The sequence below is a fragment of the Giraffa tippelskirchi genome, chromosome 11 (assembly GCF_054371585.1).
Source record: "Giraffa tippelskirchi isolate mGirTip1 chromosome 11, T2T-mGirTip1v1.2.pri, whole genome shotgun sequence".
Classification (NCBI taxonomy): Eukaryota; Metazoa; Chordata; class Mammalia; order Artiodactyla; family Giraffidae; genus Giraffa; species Giraffa tippelskirchi.
The window spans coordinates 97,007,577-97,028,020 of NC_137285.1; the positions used below are offsets into that span (position 1 = coordinate 97,007,577).

Below are 20,444 nucleotides of genomic sequence, written 5' to 3' on the forward strand. Positions count from 1 at the left end.
TAGAGCCCATCAAGGACTCAAAATTTCTGCTATTCCGTTCTTAATTTTTCTCATATGGATTGTGTTTGATGCAAAGCAATATCAAGCAGAATTCATACTTATTTGGCTGAACTGTTGCAATTACAGAAAAAAAGTCAGTGAACATTTCCTGTAAGGCAAGTTGCAGAGTCAGAAACGACTTAGCAACTGAACAACTTTTGCTAGAAGTTAGACGCCGCTTTAATTGTTTGCACCACCAGATGGCAGTGTTAGGATAGCATAGAAATTCTACTTACTGCTAACATTTATTGGTTTCTGACAAGTAACTTTCTGAAACAATAAGGGAAAGGGTGAGGGTAACATTACGTACCTAAAAGTGTTGTGAGAATAAAATCACAAATATATGCAAAGCATAGACATATGTTAATGGGTTGAATTGTGTCCAAAATTCGTATGTTGAAGTCCTAGTCACCAGTGCCTCACACTGTGACCCTATTTGGAGATGGGGTCATTGCAGACAAAATTAGTTCACACGAATGAAGTTACTCAGGTGGACTCTAATCTAATATGGTCAGTGTCCTTATACAAAGGGGACACTTGGATACAGGCATTCACAGAGGGAGGCCGTCATGTGAAAAGGAAGGCAGACTTGGGGTGATGCTTCTACAAGCCAAGGACCACCAGAGACGGCCAGCAATCACCAGGAGCCAGGGCAGAGGCAGGGAACACATTCTACCTCACAGCACTCGGAAGAAACCAAGCCTGCCAGCACCTTGATCTCAGACTTCCAGCCTCCAGAACTGGGAGACAATACTTTTCTGTTGTTTAAGCCTCCCAGTCGGTGGCACTTTGTTACAGCAGCCCTGGGAAATGAACAGCATGTGGAGAAGGACTAATGCATACTAGCTGTTAGGAGCGCTGAACACTTCTAATATAATTGTATGAGGCAACAAGACTGTTTCTGCAATAAAGTGCATTTTCCAGCTGTCATGGATTTATTGAATATGTCCTACACACACATACACATGCACACCACCCAAATCAAGACATTCTGTGCAGCAAGAGAGATCAGGGAGAGGGATTTCAGTGAAACACAGGAGGATAGCTGCTAACAATGAGATATGTAAGGTCTTCAGTCTCTGAGAAAGCTCACACAGAGGCCACATGACCCCTTGGGAGGGTCAGGATTTGGAGCTCTATAGTTTTGAGACTCTCAGGCATGCCCTATAAAGGCGTTAGTTCTTCATACCAGAGAGGGCCTCCCTCTGCTGGCTGGAGAGTTGAATCTAAAAATTGTAGCCTCCCTCTTCATCTCAGGCCATGAGTTTTGGTCATTTCCCTTTATTCTATAAAAGATGGGAAAGGGAAAGGGGCAAAGAAAGAAGCTTGGTGGTAGTTTTGTTTTGTTTGTTTTTGTCAAGATCCAGAATCTCTAAAAACCAATTTTATTAAAGATTGAGATCAGTTATGGGGTATGAAGGCTGAGGAACTACCCCTAAGCCCCCTGTCCACATATGTCCTCAATATTTCACCCCAAGCCCTACCCCAGAGACAATGAATAAAAGAGTCTTGAATAGGGTTTCCCTGGTGGCTCAGTGATAAAGAATCTGCCTGCCAATGCAGGAGACACGGGCTTGATCCCTGATCCGGGAAGATCCCACTTGCCCCAGAGCACTCAGTCTGTGCACCACAGCTATTGAGCCTGTCTTGTAGGGCGCGGGAGCCGTAACCACTGAAGCTTGCCTTCCCCAGAGTCTGTGCTTTGCAGCAAGAGGAGCCATCGCCATGAGAAGCCTGTGCGCTAGAACCAGAGAGTAGCCCCCACTTGCCGCAACCAGAGAAAAGCCCGAACAGCAGCAAAGACCCAACACACCCAAAAATAATTTAATTTCATTTAAATTTTAAAATAGTGATATATTTTTTTGAAAAAGAGTCTTGAATAAAGTGAGCTGGAAAAGGCAGTACAGCAGGTTGCCACACTTGACACAGAACTCACCCTGAATCATCCCTTCCTCAGGCTCAGAGAAGGGACTTGGCCCCGTTGGATGGGCTGGGAGGCTGTCAGCCGTTAGGGGAACTTGGAGCTGCCTTTTTTGTGTGTGTGATAAAGAGAGCACAGTGAATATTTCCTGTGAGCTAATGGGTTGGATTGGAATCTTAACTAAAAGGAACTGTGAGGACCTTGTTTGGTTACTGAAATGAGCCAACCAACCAGAAAAGTTATCTTGAGACCGCTGAAACCCAGGGAAGGTCCGGATTCTAGATCTGCAAAGACACGACACTGAGTCTTCTCCACCCCACCACCTCTATACATATTAGCTGTTTCCTCTCCCTAAAAAAACACCTTCCACCCCACTCAATTTTGCCTAGTTAACTCTACGTCTTTTAAGACTCTATTATCAAGGATACGTTTTCCATAAGGCCTTCTCTGATTTCTGTACTGTCTTAATTATGTGGAGTAGCACAGAGTCAGGAACTTTATATGTTCACCTCGGCATTCCCAGCACCTAGTTGGATGCCTGGCTCATAACTTGGCTTCCTGACTGGGCTGAAAGTACCTTGGGATAACAATATTTATCTGATGGATTTTTATATCTTTCCAGAATGCTAAGAATAAAGTCTTGTACACAGTAGGAGATCAATAAATACTTGTTAAATATACAGATCACAAAATGTAACAAGTTTGTCCTTTCTTTTTGTATTTCAAGGAAAAATATAATAAATAATCATGATACCAAGCCAAACAAATCCAAAGAAACCTCCAGGAAACAAAAATGAGCAAGTGTGCCAAGAGGTTTTACAGAGTAAGTCCATATGGGATTTTAAAAAAACAACACAAGTGCTGTAGGACTTTATTGTGAATTAAATCTGCCAATATCAATGCTGAAGAAGCCAATCTTAAAGCCAACTACCAGCATTTGTTTCCCAAACACTGATTAAAACAAATATTTTTCAGTTGCCATAGCTTTGGGATATATTTTTGACAAGCACACTGAACACCGAAAATAATATGGAAACTCTGGCTCCTTTCATTTTTGTTTGACATTAAAGAACCTAACCTCACTAGGGAGGCTAGAAAACACCAGTTTCACTACCACAAAGATAACTTTCCTTGGATCCAGGATGCCAACTCCAGTGCCATCGTTGTGATGATCTGTCATTTCTACCAGCAGCATGTGCTTTACAATTGAACACAGCTTCCAAGTAGCCTTCAAGTTTGGAAACTAGCTAAAATCAGACTAAGCCCTGTGTCTCTGCATGAAAGCACCAACAATATCTCTTTAATATGGTGTATAGCCGTTTCGCACAGTTTTGACTTTTATTATGACAGTCTAAGAGCATATACAGGGCTTCCCTGGTGGCTCAGGCGGTAAAGAATCTGCCTGCAATGCAGAAGACCCAGGTTTGATCCCTGGGTTGGGAAGATCCCCTGGAGAAGGGAATGGCAACCCACTCCAGCATTCTTACCTGGGAAATCCCATGGACAGAGAAGCCTGGCAGGCTAGAGTCCAAGCGGTTGTGCAGAATCGGACATGATTTAGTGACTAACACTTCAAAAGCATATACCAAATCAGAGAGAATTCATTTGCCCAGCTTCAACATTTACCAATTGTGAAAGGAGAACTCAAGACATAGAACCCTTAAAGAAAGACTTTTTGCTTTCACTATTTAGCAAGGGAGAAGATACTTCATAACAAATGTGTTCTCCAAACAAAGAACATAGCAGGTATCTAGATTAAAAATGAGAAGTTGCCAAAATTACTATCGGTTTGTATCATATTGCAAGGGTTGTCCTTGATCTGTGGATATCAATATTGCAAAATTCAGGAATAAAGTTGTTTGCATTAGGTTCTGAGCAGCTTACAAGAAGGGCCTACTTAGGTCTTCGTTCAGAGGCTAGTGCTAAGATAACCTGCGTTTTTTTTTAGTTTAAGAATGCCAAATATTTGGGATTTCTTTTTTGATTTGTTTGGGGGTGAGTTTGTGACTGTGGTACATGATGTGCTAAGTCAAGAGACCAGCAGGACGAGTATTACTCCCGCTTGCTTGGCGAGTTCCTGCCCTTGAAGCATAAACTTGAGCATACAGGTTTGTTCAGTGACTTTCTGATTCATGTCATTAACTTGGTGGATTTTTCCTATTTGGCCAGTGTAATTTATATAGGAGTCATAAGAAGTGTGAGGCTTCCCAAGTGGCTCAGTGGTAAAGAATACACCTGCTAGTGCAAGGAGACATAAGAGATATGGGTCAGGAAGATCGCCTGGAGGAGGAAATAGCAATCCACTCCAGTATTCTTGCCTGGAGACTCCCATGGACAGAGGAGGCTGGTGGCTACAGTTCATAGGGTTGCAAGAGTCGGACATAGCTGAGCACACCCAGCACACAAGAGATGTTGATTAATATGAAAAGGTTTCCTTATTGTATGGTTCAAAAGAACTAAAGCCTTGTGGTGCATTAATGTCTATGTAGAGGCATCATACTTCCCTCGTGGCTCAGACGGTAAACGCTTCTGCCTACAGTGAGGGAGACCCAGCTTCGATCGCTGCATTGGGAAGATCTGCTGAAGAAGGAAATGGCAGCCCACTCCAGTACTCTTGCCTGGAAAATCCCATGGACGGAGGAGCTTGGTAGGCTACAGTCCATGGGGTTACAGAGTCAGACACGACTGAGCAACTTCACTTTAGAGGCTTCATAAAGCCCCTAGTCATATTTTGATCCTATCGGTGTTATAGTGTTGTATTTGAATCGCTGTTATCCTCTTGTCCTTTCTATGTCTAAAAACAAAAGGCACCCAGTTCGCCTCTATGGATCTTTACCTTCAGTAGCTGTATAACTGAGGTGCAGTTCCTTCTCTGAGATCTCCAAGTAAGCTAGTGTTCCTGGCCTGTCAGGAAGTAGCCTTCTTTTTAATTATTTGTGTATTTTTCTCTATGCTTGGGCTTTCTCTGGGCTTCCCAGGTGGCGCTAGTGCTAAAGAATCCACCTGCCAATGCAGGAGACATAATAGATGCAGGTTTGCTCCCTGGGTCAGGAAGATCCCCCAGAGGAGGGCACAGCAACCAACTCCAGTATTCTTGCCTGGAGAATCCCATGGACAGAGGAGGCTGGCTACAGTCCATGGGGTCACACAGTCAGACACGACTGAAGACACTTAGCACGCAGGCATGCACGGGCTTTCCCTAGAGGCAGTAAGCTGGGGCTACTCTTTGTTGAAGTTCGTGGGCTTCTCATTGTGGTGGCTTCTCTTGTGGGCTTCCCTGGTGGCTCAGCTGGTAAAGAATCCGCCTGCAATGCGGGAGACCTGGGTTCGATCCCTGGGTTGGGAAGAGCCCCTGGAGAAAGGAAAGTTTACCCACTCCACTATTCTGGCCTGGAGAAGTCCACGGACTGTATAGTCCATGGGGTCGCAAAGAGTCGGACATGACTGAGCAACTTTCACTTTCTCTTTTCTCTTGTTGCAGAGCACAGGCTCTAGAACAAGGACTTCAGTAGCTGCGGAGCATAGGCTTAGTTGCCCCGAGGCTTGTGGAATCCTCCCAGATCAGGGATCAAATTCGTGTCCCCTGCATTGGCAGACAGATTCTTAACCACTGGATCACCAAGGAAGTCCAGGAGGTAACATTCTTTATTAACCATATGGCTGAGATTCCACTAGTCATAGAGCATGAGTCAGGAAAGTTTTCTGGAAAGATTCTATAGGCATCTTTTCCAAATATTCCAGAGCAGTCCTTGTTTCTTAATAGTGACCTTATCATACCTAATTAAATGAGATTTGGTTTTGAATGTGACATTTCTGTTACAAATTTTTATCAAATCTCCATAGGAAAAGGATAGATTTGTTCTGAACCTGTGTAAATAATGACGTGGTCATGAAAAAGTAAAGTAAAAGTAAATGGCACTTTGAGAAATAATCATTGTTCTGTGTAGTTTTACAGACAAAGCCAATCAGTATGTGTTACTATTGTCCTCAGAATCACTTTTTTTGGTTATTATTTTGCAGCTTACACAAATATGAAATCATTATGTTGTACTCCAAAACTAATAGAATGTTATATGTCAATTATATTTCAATCTTTTACATAAAATAAACTGTTGTAACTTTAAAAAATATTTTTCTTAGATTTTCCTCTTGATTTATTATTATATTATCCATTTTCTAAGATATTTTATAGATTTTTTCTGAACTCTGGGGAACCAGTGGCAATAGGACACCCCTTAAAAATGTTTTGTTCTACTTTGAACAGAGTTAACTCGTTAAAGCAAAAATTAGTGGTAAATCGGGAAGAAAAGGATGTTCTTATTTGCCCAATAGAAAATAGAACACTATCCACAAACAACCTTTTAATCTTAATTTTCTTCCATCCTAGATGGAGAAGACTCTAGAGAGTCCTTTGGACAGCAAGGAGATCAAACCAGTAAACCCTAAAGGAAATCAGTCCTGAATATTCATTGGAAGGACTGATGCTGAAGCTGAAGCTCCAGTACTTTGGCCACCTGATTCGAAGAGCCAACTCATTGGAAAAGACCCTGATGCTGGGAAAGATTGAAGGCAGGAGGAGAAGTTGGTGACAGAGGATGAGATGTTTGGGTGGCATCACCGACTCAATGGACATGAGTTTGAGCAAACTCCAGAAGATAGTGAAGGACAGGGAAGCCTGGCATGCTGCAGTCTGTGAGGTCACGAAGAGTCAAACACAACTGAGCGATGAACAGAGACTAGATAATTAATTTTTTATTTTATAATCTTCGTGTATAATTGGGCAACTACTGTCACAAAATCATCTGCTTTCAAACTAAAAAAAAAAAAGTCCTGGAAATCCTCAGTCATCATTTAATCACACACTTGGTGACATCAGAGTGGAAAGCCTATACCTGTGAATCTATCCCACTTAGTATCAACAGTGAAGAGTACAGCTGCAGGCCTTTCCTGAGGTTATGATTCTTTCAATGTTTCTCTCAGAAGATTCCATCACTGGTCAATAGCGTAATAACAGGGGTATTTAGACAACTGTTAAGGAAAGAGGAAAACATCTCTTCATGACAGGACTGAATGGCTTGGATTAAAGTACTATAATAACTAACAGTATCTACAAGAAGGCAAGTGAGACATAATACATAAATATTTTATAGAGATTTAATCAACAATCGCCCTGAGAGTAGTAATAGTATGGACAATTGGGGCATTGACAGATCTCCAGGGATCTTTAATTTATCCCTTAAAGTGTGTTTTAAAATAGATAAAAAGCTGTGAATAAATTTTGTTGACAGTTATCATGCTTGTCTTTGCATATGAGCATGAGTATGCTCTACCCATCCTGAAGACACAAGATTGCTGAAACATGTTCATTTTACTCTAACATAACATTATAATGTACACCTACAGTCAGCAAAAACAAGACCTGGAGCTGACTGTGGCTCAGATCATGAGCTCCTTCTTGCAAAATTCAGGCTTAAATTGAAGAAAGTAGGGAAAACCACTAGGCCATTCAGGTATGACCTAAATCAAATCCCTTATGATTATAGAGTGGTGGTGACAAATAGATTCAAGGGATTAGATCTGGTAGACATAGTGCCAGAAGAATTACAGATGGAGGTTCATAACATTATATAAGATGCAGTGACCAAAACCACCCCAAAGAAAAAGAAATGTAAGAAAGGCAAAGTGGTTGTCTGAGGAGGCTTAAAAAAATAGCTGAGGAAAGAAGAGAAGAAAAAGGCAAGAAAGAAATGGAAACATATATGGAAATGGAAACAACTGAATGCAGAGAATAGCAAAGAGAGATAGGAAGGCCTTCTTAAATGAACAATGCAAAGAAATAGAGGAAAACAACAGAAGGGGAAAAACTAGAGATCCTTTCAAGAAAATTGCAGCTATCAAAGGAACATTTCATGCAAGGATAGGCAGGATAAAGGACAGAAATGGTAAGGACCTAACAGAAGGAGAAGAGACTGAGAAGAGGCAGCAACAATACACAAAGGAACCATATAAGAAAGGTCTTAATAACCTGGATAACTACAGTGATGTGGTCTCTCACCTAGAGCCGGACATATTGGAGTGTGAAGTCAAGTGGGCCTTAGGAAGCATTACTACAGACAAAACTAATGGAGGTGATGGAATTCCAGCTAAGCTATTTAAAATCCTAAAAGACGATGCTGTGAAAGTGCTACACGTGATATGTCAGCAAGTTTGGAAAACTCAGCTGTGCCCACAGAACTGGAAAAGGTCATTTTTCATTCTAATCCCAAAGAAGAGCAATGCCAAAGAATGTTTAAACTACCATACAATTGCATTCATTTCACATGCTAGCAAGGTTATGCTCAAAATGCTTCAAGCTAGGCTTCAGCAGTATTTGAACCAAGAATTCACACGTACAAGCTGGGTTTTGAAGAGATAGAAGAACCAGGGATCAAATTTGCCAACATTCATTGGATCATGGAGAAAGCAAGGGAATTCCAAAAAATATCTACTTCTGCTTCATTGAATATACTAAAGCCTTTGACTGTGTGGATAACAGCAAACTGAGGAAAATTCTTAAAGAGATGGTAATACCAGACCACCTGACCTGCCTCCTGAGAAACTTGTATGCACATGGTGGCTGAGAAATATTTTGCAATGTTATGTGATTTATATCCTCTTAAATTGTATATGTGAAGGTCTAATTAAAACATTTATGAAGCATGATACCAATAATTTGCATTGGCAACTAGAATGACAGTAAATTCTGAATGAAGAATCATTTTATAAACCGTTTAGTAAAATTTAATTACATTTTCAAAAATTAAATTTAAAATATTTGATTTAAAATGTTGACATTGGATATTTCCTTGCAGTCCAGTAGTTAAGACCCTGTGCTCTTACTGCCAAGGGCCTGGATTCCACCTGGTTCAGCAGCTAAGATCTTGCAAATGCCTCCCTCAAAAAGTTGACATTTATCCTTTTTAATTTATGTTTTTCTTTTAATAGATGCTTTTGAATATTTTAGAAGAGATGTAACTTATTTGATAATATATGAAAAATAATTCTACATTTTTATTCTTACAGTTAGTTTACTTTTATGGTGAAAATATAGTAACATTTTATACAGTTTGAATACACTTACATTTTACTTTTATGTCATTATTGTCACAAAAGCACAAATCTTGTGAATATCTTCATTATAACAGCTTAGTGACTTTACTAAAATGAGAGCAAGAAAAATAATAGATGCTTCATAAATATTGATTGATGGAGTAGAGAAAATGCAAATTAAAAAATAATAAATCACCTTCAAGAGTATGAATTCTGCCTCAGAGCAAAAATCTACTACATAATTTTCTCAAGTGGAGTTTTTCCAAATGGAAATGTGAGAGATGTTCCATAATTGAGGAGTGGGGGGAGATTTTTCTTAAAGTCTTTCTTGAATAGACTATATCTTCAGGAGTACAAAATTTCCCTTAAGTTTTTATTTATATATGAAAAACAGAGTAGTTGTGAGATTAAAACAAATAAGATAGACACAGGACTTTGGAGAATGTTTGTTTCCTATAGATTGTGTTGGGCCATTTCCCAGGGGTGTACATTTGCACACACAGGTATGTGAGTGTGTGTGCGTGTGTGTGTGTGGTGCTATGTGCATTTTCAATGGAAAGGTTTAAGAAGCACTGACAGAGATAATAACTGATGGTTGGACAAGGTTAGTATGCCTGGGGAGGGACTGACAAAATTCTCTTAAAATCCTTCATTTGAAGAGGAGTGAGGAGTTACACCATGTCACCAGCTTGATGGCTTGTTTTTGTGTGTGGCACAAATGAGACCAGGTCAATTCTCTTCTAAGGGGGTTGGCTAGTTGAACTCTTCTACTCTGTTGAGATGGCCCTACTTTGGCCAACCTAGTGTGAGGCTGCCTGGCTATTGGCAAAAAGGAAGGAGGGAGGACACAGTGCTTTGGAAGAGCAACCGAACAAGTGTTTTCTACTGAAGGTGGGTGAGTAGTGCTTCCATTTACTCTTCAGTGGAAAAGGAAAACTTTGCAGGAAAGTGCTCAAAAATAATCCAGAACATTAGAATTAGAAGGAAAGTTAGGGATCATCTAGAGACCAAAACTCTCATTTATAAATGAGGAAACGGGGGCCAAGCAAAGTTCAGTGAATTTGTGCCGAGTTTTTCACAATTACTCAGTACCAAGGCAGAACTGGGGTGAAGCCGCTTAACTCCTAACATGCTTGTTTTTTTTTCCTGACTCTTCTCCCTAGGGTTACCACTCTCATGTTGCAGAACTGAGAAAATAGAGCAGAGAGGAACAGAAAGGAGAATGGAGTTCACTTAGGATGTCATAGTGCCTCAAAGAAAGTGAGAACTCAGAGCACAGACCTGTGCAAAGGGAGCACTGCTAATTTTCGCCTGTATCTTTTAGCTGTCCGAAGACACCTCTCACTTCTGGTTTCAGTTCCAAGTTTGGAGATTCCCAGGGCTTCCCTTGTGGCTCAGCTGGTAAAGAATCCGCCTGCAAAGTGGGAAATCTGGATTCGATCCTTGGGTTGGGAAGATCCCCTGGAGATGGGGAAAGCTACCCACTCCACTATTCTGGCCTGGAGAATTCCATGGACTGTATAGTCCGTGGGGTCACAAAGAGTCGGACATGACTGAGCGACTTTTATTTCAAAAGAACCTTTGTTGTTCAGTCCCTAGGTCATGTCCGACTCTTTGCGACCCCATGGACTGCAGCAATGCCTGGCTTCCCTGTCCTTCACTATCCCCTAGAGTTTGATCAAACTCATGTCCATTGGATTGGTGATGCCACACAACCACTTCATCCTCTGATGCCCCCTTCTCCTGCCCTCCATCTCTCCCAGCATCAGGGTCTTTTCTAATGAGTTGGCTCCTCACATCAGGTGGCCAGAGTATTAGAGCTTCAGCTTCAGTATCAGTCCTTCCAATGAATATTCAGGGTTGATTTCCTTTAGGATTGACTGATTTGACCTCTTCACAAATAGGTGTGAAATCATCCTAAATCTGTGAACACAAAAGAAGTAAGACATGTGTACACTTAGCAGTATTCAGTTCAGTTCAGTCGCTCAGTTGTGTCTGACTTGTTGCAACCCCGTGAATCACAGCACGCCAGGCCTCCCTCTCCATCATCAACTCCTGGAGTTTACTCAAACCCATGTCCATCGAGTCAATGATGCCATCCAGCCATCTCATCCTCTGTCGTCCCCTTCTCCTCCTGTCCCCAATCCTTCCCAGCATCAGGGTCTTTTCCAATGAGTCAGCTCTTCACATCAGGTGGCCAAAGTATTGGAGTTTCAGCTTCAACATCAGTCCTTCCAATGAACACCCAGGACTGATCTCCTTTAGGATGGACTGGTTGGATCTCCTTGCAGTCCAAGGGACTCTCAAGAGTCTTCTCCAACACCACAGTTCAAAAACATCAATTCTTCGGCACTCAGCTTTCTTCACAGTCCAATGCTCACATCCATACATGACTACTGGAAAAACCATAGCCTTGACTAGATGGACCTTTGTTGGCAAAGTAATGTCTCTGCTTTTTAATATGCTATCTAGGTTGGTCATAACTTTCCTTCCAAGGAGTAGTTCAGTTCAGTTCAGTTCAGTCGCTCAGTCGTGTCCGACTCTCTGCGACCCCATGAATTGCAGCACGCCAGGCCTCTCTGTCCATCACCAACTCCCGGAGTCCACCCAAACCCATGTTCATCGAGTCGGTGATGCCCTCCAACCATCTCATCCTCTGTCGTCCCCTTCTCCTCCCGCCCCCAATCCTACCCAGCATTAGGGTCTTTTCCAGTGAGTCAACCCTTCGCATGAGGTGGCCAAAGTATTGGAGCTTCAGCTTCAACATCAGACCTTCCAATGAACACCCAGGATTGATCTCTTTTAGGATGGATTGATTGGATCTCCTTGCAGTCCAAGGGACTCTCAAGAGTCTTCTCCAACACCACAGTTCAAAAGCATCAACTCTGCGGCGCTCAGCTTTCTTCACCGTCCAACTCTCACATCCATACATGACCACTGGAAAAACCATAGCCTTGACTAGACGGACTTTTGTTGGCAAAGTAATGTCTCTGCTTTTAAACATGCTATCTAGGTTGGCCATAACCTTCCTTCCAAGGAGTAAGCGTCTTTTAATTTCATGGCTGCAGTCACCATCAGCAGTGATTCTGGAGCCCAAAAAAGTAAAGTCTGACACTGTTTCCACTGTTTCCCCATCTATTTCCCATGGAATGATGGGACCAGATGCCATGATCTTAGTTTTCTGAATGTTGAGCTTTAAGCCAACTTTTTCACTCTCCTCTCTCACTTTCATCAAGAGGCTTTTTAGTTCCGCTTTGCTTTCTGCCATAAGGGTGGTGTCATCTGCATATCTGAGGTTATTGATATTTCTCCTGGCAATCTTGATTCCAGCTTGTGCTTCTTCCAGCCCAGCGTTTCTCATGATGTACTCTGCATATAAGTTAAATAAGCAGGGTGACAATATACAGCCTTGACATACTCCTTTTCCTGTTTGGAACCAGTCTGTTGTTCCATGTCCAGTTCTAACTGTTGTTTCCTGACTTGCATACAGGTCAGGCGGTCTGGTATTCCCATCTCTTTCAGAATCTTCCACAGTTTATAGTGATCCACACAGTCAAAGGCTTTGGCATAGTCAATAAAGCAGAAATAGATATTTTTCTGGAACTCTCTTGCTTTTTCGATGATCCATCGGATGTTGGCAATTTGATCTCTGGTTCCTCTGCCTTTTCTAAATCCAGCTTGAACATCTGGAAGTTTTCTGTTCTCATACTGTTGAAGCCTGGCTTGGAGAATTTTGAGCATTACTTTGCTAGCATGTGAGATGAGTGAAATTGTGTGGTAGTCTGAACATTTTCTGGCATGGCCTTTCTTTGGGATTGGAATGAAAACTGACCTTTTCCAGTCCTGTGGCTATTGCTGAGTTTTCCAAATTTGCTGGCATACTGAGTGCAGCGCTTTCACAGCATCATATTTTAGGATTTGAAATAGCTCAACTGGAATTCCATCACCTCCCGTAGCTTTCTTTACAGTGATGCTTCCTAAGGCCCACTTGACTTCACACTCCAGGATGTCTGGCTCTAGGTGAGTGATCACACCATCATGATTATCTGGGTCGTGAAGATCCAGATCCAGACCTGCCTCTTGAGAAACCTGCATGCAGGTCAGGAAGCAACAGTTAGAACTGGACATGGAACAACAGACTGGTTCCAAATAGGAGAAGGAGTACGTCAAGGCTGTATATTTTCACCCTGCTTATTTAACTTATATGCAGAGTACATCATGAGAAACGCTGGGCTGGAAGAAGCACAAGCTGGAATCAAGATTGCCAGGAGAAATATCAATAACCTCAGATATGCAGATGACACCACCCTTATGACAAAAAGTGAAGAAGAACTAAAAAGCTTCTTGATGAAAGTGAAAGAAAAGAGTGAAAAAGTTGGCTTAAAGCTCAACATTCAGAAAACTAAGATCATGGCATCTGGTCCCATCACTTCATGGGAAATGGATGGGGAAACAGTGGAAACAGTGGCTGACTTTATTTTTCTGGGCTCCAAAATCACTGCAGATGGTGATTGCAGCCATAAAATTAAAAGACGCTTACTCCTTGGAAGGAAAGTTATGACCAACCTAGATAGCATATTAAAAAGCAGAGACATTACTTTGCCAACAAAGGTCAAGGCTATGGTTTTTCCAGTAGTCATGTATGGATGTGAGAGTTGGACTCTAAAGAAAGCTGAGTACCGAAGAATTGATGTTTTTGAACTGTGGTGTTGGAGAAGACTCTTGAGAGTCCCTTGGACTGCAAGGAGATCCAACCAGTCCATCCTAAAGGAGATCAGTCCTGGGTGTTCATTGGAAGGACTGATGTTGAAGCTGAAACTCCAATACTTTGGCCACCTGATGTGAAGAGCTGACTCATTGGAAAAGACCCTGATGCTGGGAAAGATTGAGGGCAGGCAGAGAAGGGGATGATGGAGGATGAGATGGCTGGATGGCATCATTGACTCGATGGACATGGGTTTGGGTGGACTTAGGGAGTTGGTGATGGACAGGGAGGCCTGTCGTGCTGCACTTCATGGGGTTGCAAAGATTCTGACATGACTGAGCGACTGAACTGAACTGATCTTGCATGAAATGTTCCCGTGGTATCTCTAATTTCCTTGAAGAGATCTCTAGTCTTTCCCATTCTGTTGTTTTCCTCTATTTCTTTGCATAGATTGCTGAGAAAGGCTTTCTTATCTCTCCTTGCTATTCTTTGGAACTCTGCATTCAAATGGGAATATCTTTCCTTTTCTCCATTGCCTTTCACCCCTCTTCTTCTCACAGCTATTTGTAAGGCCTCCTCAGACAGCCATTTTGCTTCTTTGCATTTCTTTTCCATGGGGATGGTCTTGATTCCTGTCTCCTGTACAAGGTCACGAACCTCCATCCATAGTTTATCAGGCACTCTGTCTATCACATCTAGTCCCTTCTATCTATTTCTCACTTGCACTATATAGTCATAAGGGATTTGATCTAGGTCATACCTGAATGGTCTAATGGTTTTCCCTACTTTCTTCAATTTATGTCTGAATTTGGCAATAAGGAGTTCATGATCTGACCCACAGTCAGCTCCCGGTCTTGTTTTTGCTGACTGTATAGAGCTTCTCCATCTTTGGCTGCAAAGAATATAATCAATCGGATTTCGGTGACCATCTGGTGATATAGCAGTATTAGAGACCAATAATTGGATATGGAAAAATGTATTCATTCGTGTTGAAAGAGAAGTCTGAAAAACTGATTAATTTGTATTTCCTCTTATTCAAGTATTTCCATCACCCTATGCTCCCCACACTTCCCAGCACTGTGGGACCCCATCTTTGGGAAAGCACAACCCACAAAACTTCCAAACATTCCAAGGGAGCCATCTTCTGTTGTGATGACACAAGGCCAGAGATGTCGGAAAACATATTCCTGGGGGCAAACAGTGCTAGCTGGGCTTCCCAGGTGGTGCTGTTGGTAAAGAATCCACTTGCCAATGCAGAAGACATAGGAGATGCAAGTTCGATCCCTGGGTCAAAAAGATCCCCTGGAGCAGGAAATGGCGACTCGCTCTAGTATTCTTGCCTGGAAAATTCATGGACAGAGGAGTTCATGGGGCTGCAAAGAGTCAGATATGACTAATTTAACACACACACAAACAGTGTTAGTTATAAAAGTGGATATTTAGGGTGACCGATGTCACATGATATCATTAATGTGTGGAATCTTAAAAAATGGATACAAATGAATTTATCTGCAAAACACAAGTAGAGTCACAGATGTAGAAAACAAACATGGGGGGAGGGGGATATGGGAGAGATAAACTGGGAGATTGGAATTGACATATACACACTACTAGGTATAAAATAGATAACGTGTAAGGACCTACTGTATAGCACAGGAAACTACTCAGTATTCTGTAATGGCTTATATGGGAAAAGAATATAAAAAAGAATGGATATACGTTTACATATAACTAATTCACTTTGCTGTACAGCAGAAATAAACAGAACGTTGTAAATCAACTTGACTCCAATAAAAATATTTTGAAGTGGATATGTAGGCTTATGGCCATGCTATGTCAACGCTGAGTGCCACGTGCTCTTTAATAATTTACGGTGGGGGCGAGGTTCTGAAAGCCAGAGTAGGCCTCTAAAGCCAGGGTAGGCCTCGCTTGGCCCAGTCAGAGAGCTGTCAGAAGTCTCCAGTATGTAGACGTGACGGAATAGAGTGGGTGTGACGTGATCCCCTCCACTCTGTTCTGGAGAGAATACAGAATGAGAAGAGAACCTAGGGACAGAGTTCACAAAATGCTTTCTCATGCATTACCTACCTACCCAGTGAGGTTAGTAGATACTGCAGATATGATTATTACTAGCTTACCAGTAAAGAGACTGAAGCACTAAGAAACCAAGGTGATTCTGCAGTGCTAACCTAGCCACCATTTGGTGAAGCTGAGACCAGAACCTGGGACTCCTGGCTCCTGGCCCACAGAACCTGCAGCCTTCTGTTTGCTTCTTGATGCTCAGAGTTGCTTCTGAATTTCTGTTAGGGTCTTGTGAATCCAAAAGAATAAAAGAACCACCTTGTTTTGCCCTCTTTAGTGTTTAAGGATTTGGAGGTTCAGGGTGGAGGAGAAGGGAAGTCGTTTTAATAGATGTTTTCTGAATTTGATTATTGAACTTCAACATCTTGGAACTAACATATCCTGAAATGTTTCCGGTCAAATAGTGATTATGGGCCCAACAATAAAATTACTGTATTTAGTCTTCTGGGGAGTGGTCAGCATCTTCTTTCATCCTTTTGATTTGGATTTCTCTGGGCTACTGGATGGGGATGTTTTCTGTCCTTACATGGCAATTTGAGAAGGGTAGCTAAGTAGCATAATTGTTATTTACCATGTGGTATGCACTATTTGGGAGTTAGGGGCTGAACCTGACAGAAAATTAAATGTGATTTCTGCCCTCAGAAGTCCTCATTTTACTCTGATGAATAGATTTGGCATGTAAACACAGGAAGGAGAGGAGAACACCAGTCTCAAGGGCAATGGGGTAGAGATATACCCAAAAGAGATGTCTGTCTGTGGGTTTACCTAATAAATTTAACTTTGATGATGAGTCAAAGAAAATTAATACACTTTTAAGTGGAAAAGCAAAGACTACAGATGCTGCCTCTAAAGCTGATCTCCACACCTCCAGTCTTCTTCCCCCAAAGTTTCTGTACAAGTCATTCTATGACATCTGCCCACAAACCAGCTTCTTGGTGACATTCTGTGTTCTTCACAAAAAATATATATACTCCTCTCTCTTTCTCACTATCAGCTCTGCCCTCCAAAAAATCGGGGCACTTGAAATAAGCATCAAATTATCTTCCCTGACAGGATGGATGGATCCCTATTTAGGAAGGCATTTACTCAATATGTCAAAATGTGGCCGACCAGCAGAGGGGGCCTGGGCTTCATATTTGACATTCTTCAAAAACACAAGAAACCAGAAAGAAGGGCGCCTGGGTGAGGTCACAAAGCAGAATACATCAGGTGTAGGGGACACTGAGAACTACTAAAAGGTTTTGTGAACGTTCTCTCTGTATCTTTACATTCCTGCGTGGGCATATGAGGAAGGAGCATTATGCAGACTAGCGGAGTGAATCACTCCCTCCCAACAGTGCAGGACAGTTCTCACTCGAGTTCTCTTGCATTCAAATTCCTCACACTCAATGATACTTCATTTTAGCGTGGTTTTTCCATTATGACACACATGTGCAAATTCCTCAACTTGCCATGGCATACTTTGGCAAAATGCTTAAATGAACTCTTTGGTGAACTCTTACCTTCACATATCTAGAGACTGTTATCCTCAGCAGAACAATTACTGGAGGTTGGTATCCTAGTGATTAAAACAATCTTCATGACCAGGAGCCTAACCCCGTTGTTAAGGGCTAGGCCCTAGAGTCAAACAGATGAGATTTCAAGTTCTGGAATCTACCACATGCTAGCTTGGTGCATCCATAAAAAGGAGATCATAGTAGCAACTCAAAATAGGATTGTCAGGCGGATTATTGATAACTAACAACAAAAGCAAAACATAGTGAGGGAGTTAACGTTGTTCATGCTCTCAGCTGACCAGAATTGGATTATCTTTGATTCGTAACTCATCACTGGTCTAAAAATGGTCCTCTTTTGTTTTTATTTATATAAACTATGTACCCATTTATGAATTTGTTTATTATTAATAAGATAAACACATATGAACCAACCACCCAAATACAAGAATTAGAACATTAACAATCATTTACGCCCACCTTTGGACTTCTCCCCAGTCTACTCCTCTACTTCCCCTTCCTTGGATCTTGCAGTTATTATTATAATTTGTTTTGAAATTAATAGCTTTATCACATATATGTATTTCCTAATAATTATATTTTTTAGTTTTATTTTCAACATTATAAAAGTGTCAGTTCTACAAAATCTTAGGGAATTTCATTTTTTAAAAAAGTCTATTGCTCAGGTTATTCATAATTTTGCTTGCAGTTTTTTATTTGCTATATAACATGCCATGGTGTGAAATTACCACTATTTATTTTTCTATTTTCTATTGAGAAGTATGTGGGTTGTTGCAGATATTTATCCTACTAGTAGTAAGAATACAGTAAGTGCTGCTGGGAACATTCTTGTTTAACTCTCCTATTGTACATAGTTTTTCTTGGGTATATTCCTAACAGTAGAATTGCTGGGTTACAGGATATGGAAATGTTCAATATTAGATAATGACAAACTTTGCAAAGTGGTAATACCCATTTACACTCCCAACAGTTTGTATGAAACACCCATTTAATTCACATTCTCTCCAATATGTGGCATTGTCCCATTTCTTAATTTCTGCCCATTGAATGGGTATAAGTTGGTATCATTGTGATTTTAATATGCCTTCTCCAATAAATAATGAAGTTGACCTTCTCATAATGATTCATTGATAATCTGTGTTTTCTCCTCTGTGAAATTCTTATTTGTATTTCTTGCCCATTTTCTATTGGATTGTCTGGGTTTCCTCACTAATTTGAGGAAACCTCTATATATTCTTGTTATTAGTCCTTTGTTGGTTAATTGGGTTGCAGACATCCTCTTCCAGTTGGTACCTGCTCTCTTTTCTTTTTGTAAGATATCTTTTGGTGTTCAGATCTTGATTTTAATGCAGCCAGATTTACTGATCTTTTCTTTGGTGTTCAAGTCTTAATTTCAATGCAGCCAGATTTATTGATATTTTCTTTTATGGTTAGAGGCTTTTTATGTGTCTTTAATAAATGCTTCCCTACCTCAAGTTCAGAAATATATTTACCTATATTTTCTAATAAAATTTATAAAAGTTAACATTTGACATTTAAGTCTTTAATTTATCTGGATTTCATTTTTTTCAAATGACATGAGGTAGTAATCAATATTTTTTTCCATTATAGGTAACCAGTTATTACAAATTTATTTATTGAGCAATTTCTCCACTCCCCATTACTCTGTCATGCCACATCTATCATATACAGAAGTACCACATATATAGTACATGGGCCATCTTCTGAGTTTTTACCCGCCCCAAAGTTAATTTTTCTGAACAAGTATCACAGTTGGCACTAGTGGTAAAGAACCCGCCTGCCAATGCAGGAGACATAAGAGATGCTGGTTCAGCCTCTGGGTTGGGAAGATCCCTTGGAGGAGGGCGTGGCAACCCATTCCAGTTTTCTTGCCTGAAGAATACCGAGGGCAGAGGGGCCTGGCACACTATGTCCACAGAGTGGCACAGAGTTGGACACAACTGAAGTGACTTAGCACATCACACTATATGTATGCTTTAGAATAAATTATGAATTTTCATTAAAATTCTACTGAAATTTTTGTGGAATTGCATTAAGTCTATGAGCCAATATGAGGAGAATTGAAATACAATATTAAAGTTTTTTCCATTTAAGAAATAAGAAATATATATCATAGTATTGCTCTTCATTTCCTTAGGATTTCTTTAATGAATCTCAATAGTTTTAAATTTCTCCAAGGAGGTCCTTCACATCTTTTAAAGAAATTTTATTCCTATATATCTGATTTTTGAAATACATCATAAGTAATGTCTTCTTTTAAATTACTAATACATTTTATGGTTATTTGATGCTGGGGTATAGAAATATACTGAATTTGCTAAATTTTCTTATTATTTCGAATAATATAATACTTTGCCCCTGGTGTCTTTGATTTTCTGTGAGGCAATCATGTCATCAGCAAATAACTGGCAATTTTATTTCTTTTTCAATCTTTATGCCTCTGCTTTCTTTTTCTTGCCTTATTGCATTAGCTAAAATTGTCAATACCAAGTTGAATAGAAACGATGATACTGGGCACCCTTAATCATTCTTGATGTTAAATGAAATACTACTATTGATTCCCCATAAGTATAATGTTTTCCATAACATAACTGTCCTTCATTAGGTTAAGCAAATTCTTGATTTGCTAAGAATTTTTATCATGAATTTATGCTCATTTTCTATGAAATATTTCTCCAAATCTTTAAAGACAACTATACTGCTTTTGTCCTTGAAACTGTTAATGTGAACTATGTTTATGGATTTTCTATGAATCTACCTGCATTTTGGGGAAAACATTACATGATATATTTTACTTTGTATACTTTGGGACTTAGTTGGCAAATAGGCTTTCTATACTTATAACCCTAAGGAAATAATCTATAATTCTCTTTTCTCATATTGCCCTTTCCTTATTTGAAGATCAAGATTATATGGCCTCATAAGTGAGTTGGGAGTATTCTCTCTTTTTCTAGTTTTTGCTATAGTTTGTACAAGTTTAATATAATATGTTCCTTTAAAGTTTAGTAGAATTGTCTGCAAAACCACTTGGCCCAAAATTTTATTGGTGAGATGATTTTTAAAATTGCTTTAC

General features: G+C 40.5%; 1 protein-coding gene across 1 annotated transcript in view; it reads left to right on the forward strand.

Annotated features, from left to right (window-relative positions):
• Window positions 1–7,797, forward strand: part of LAYN (layilin) — a 37,262-nt gene extending 29,465 nt beyond the window's left edge. The window contains exons 8-9 of the mRNA XM_081543278.1: window positions 5,442–5,595; window positions 6,348–7,797. Of these exons, the coding sequence (XP_081399404.1) occupies window positions 5,442–5,567 (126 nt within the window). The 3' untranslated portion in view covers window positions 5,568–5,595; window positions 6,348–7,797. The remainder of the gene's footprint in view (window positions 1–5,441; window positions 5,596–6,347) is intronic.
• Window positions 7,798–20,444: the final 12,647 nt, after the last annotated feature.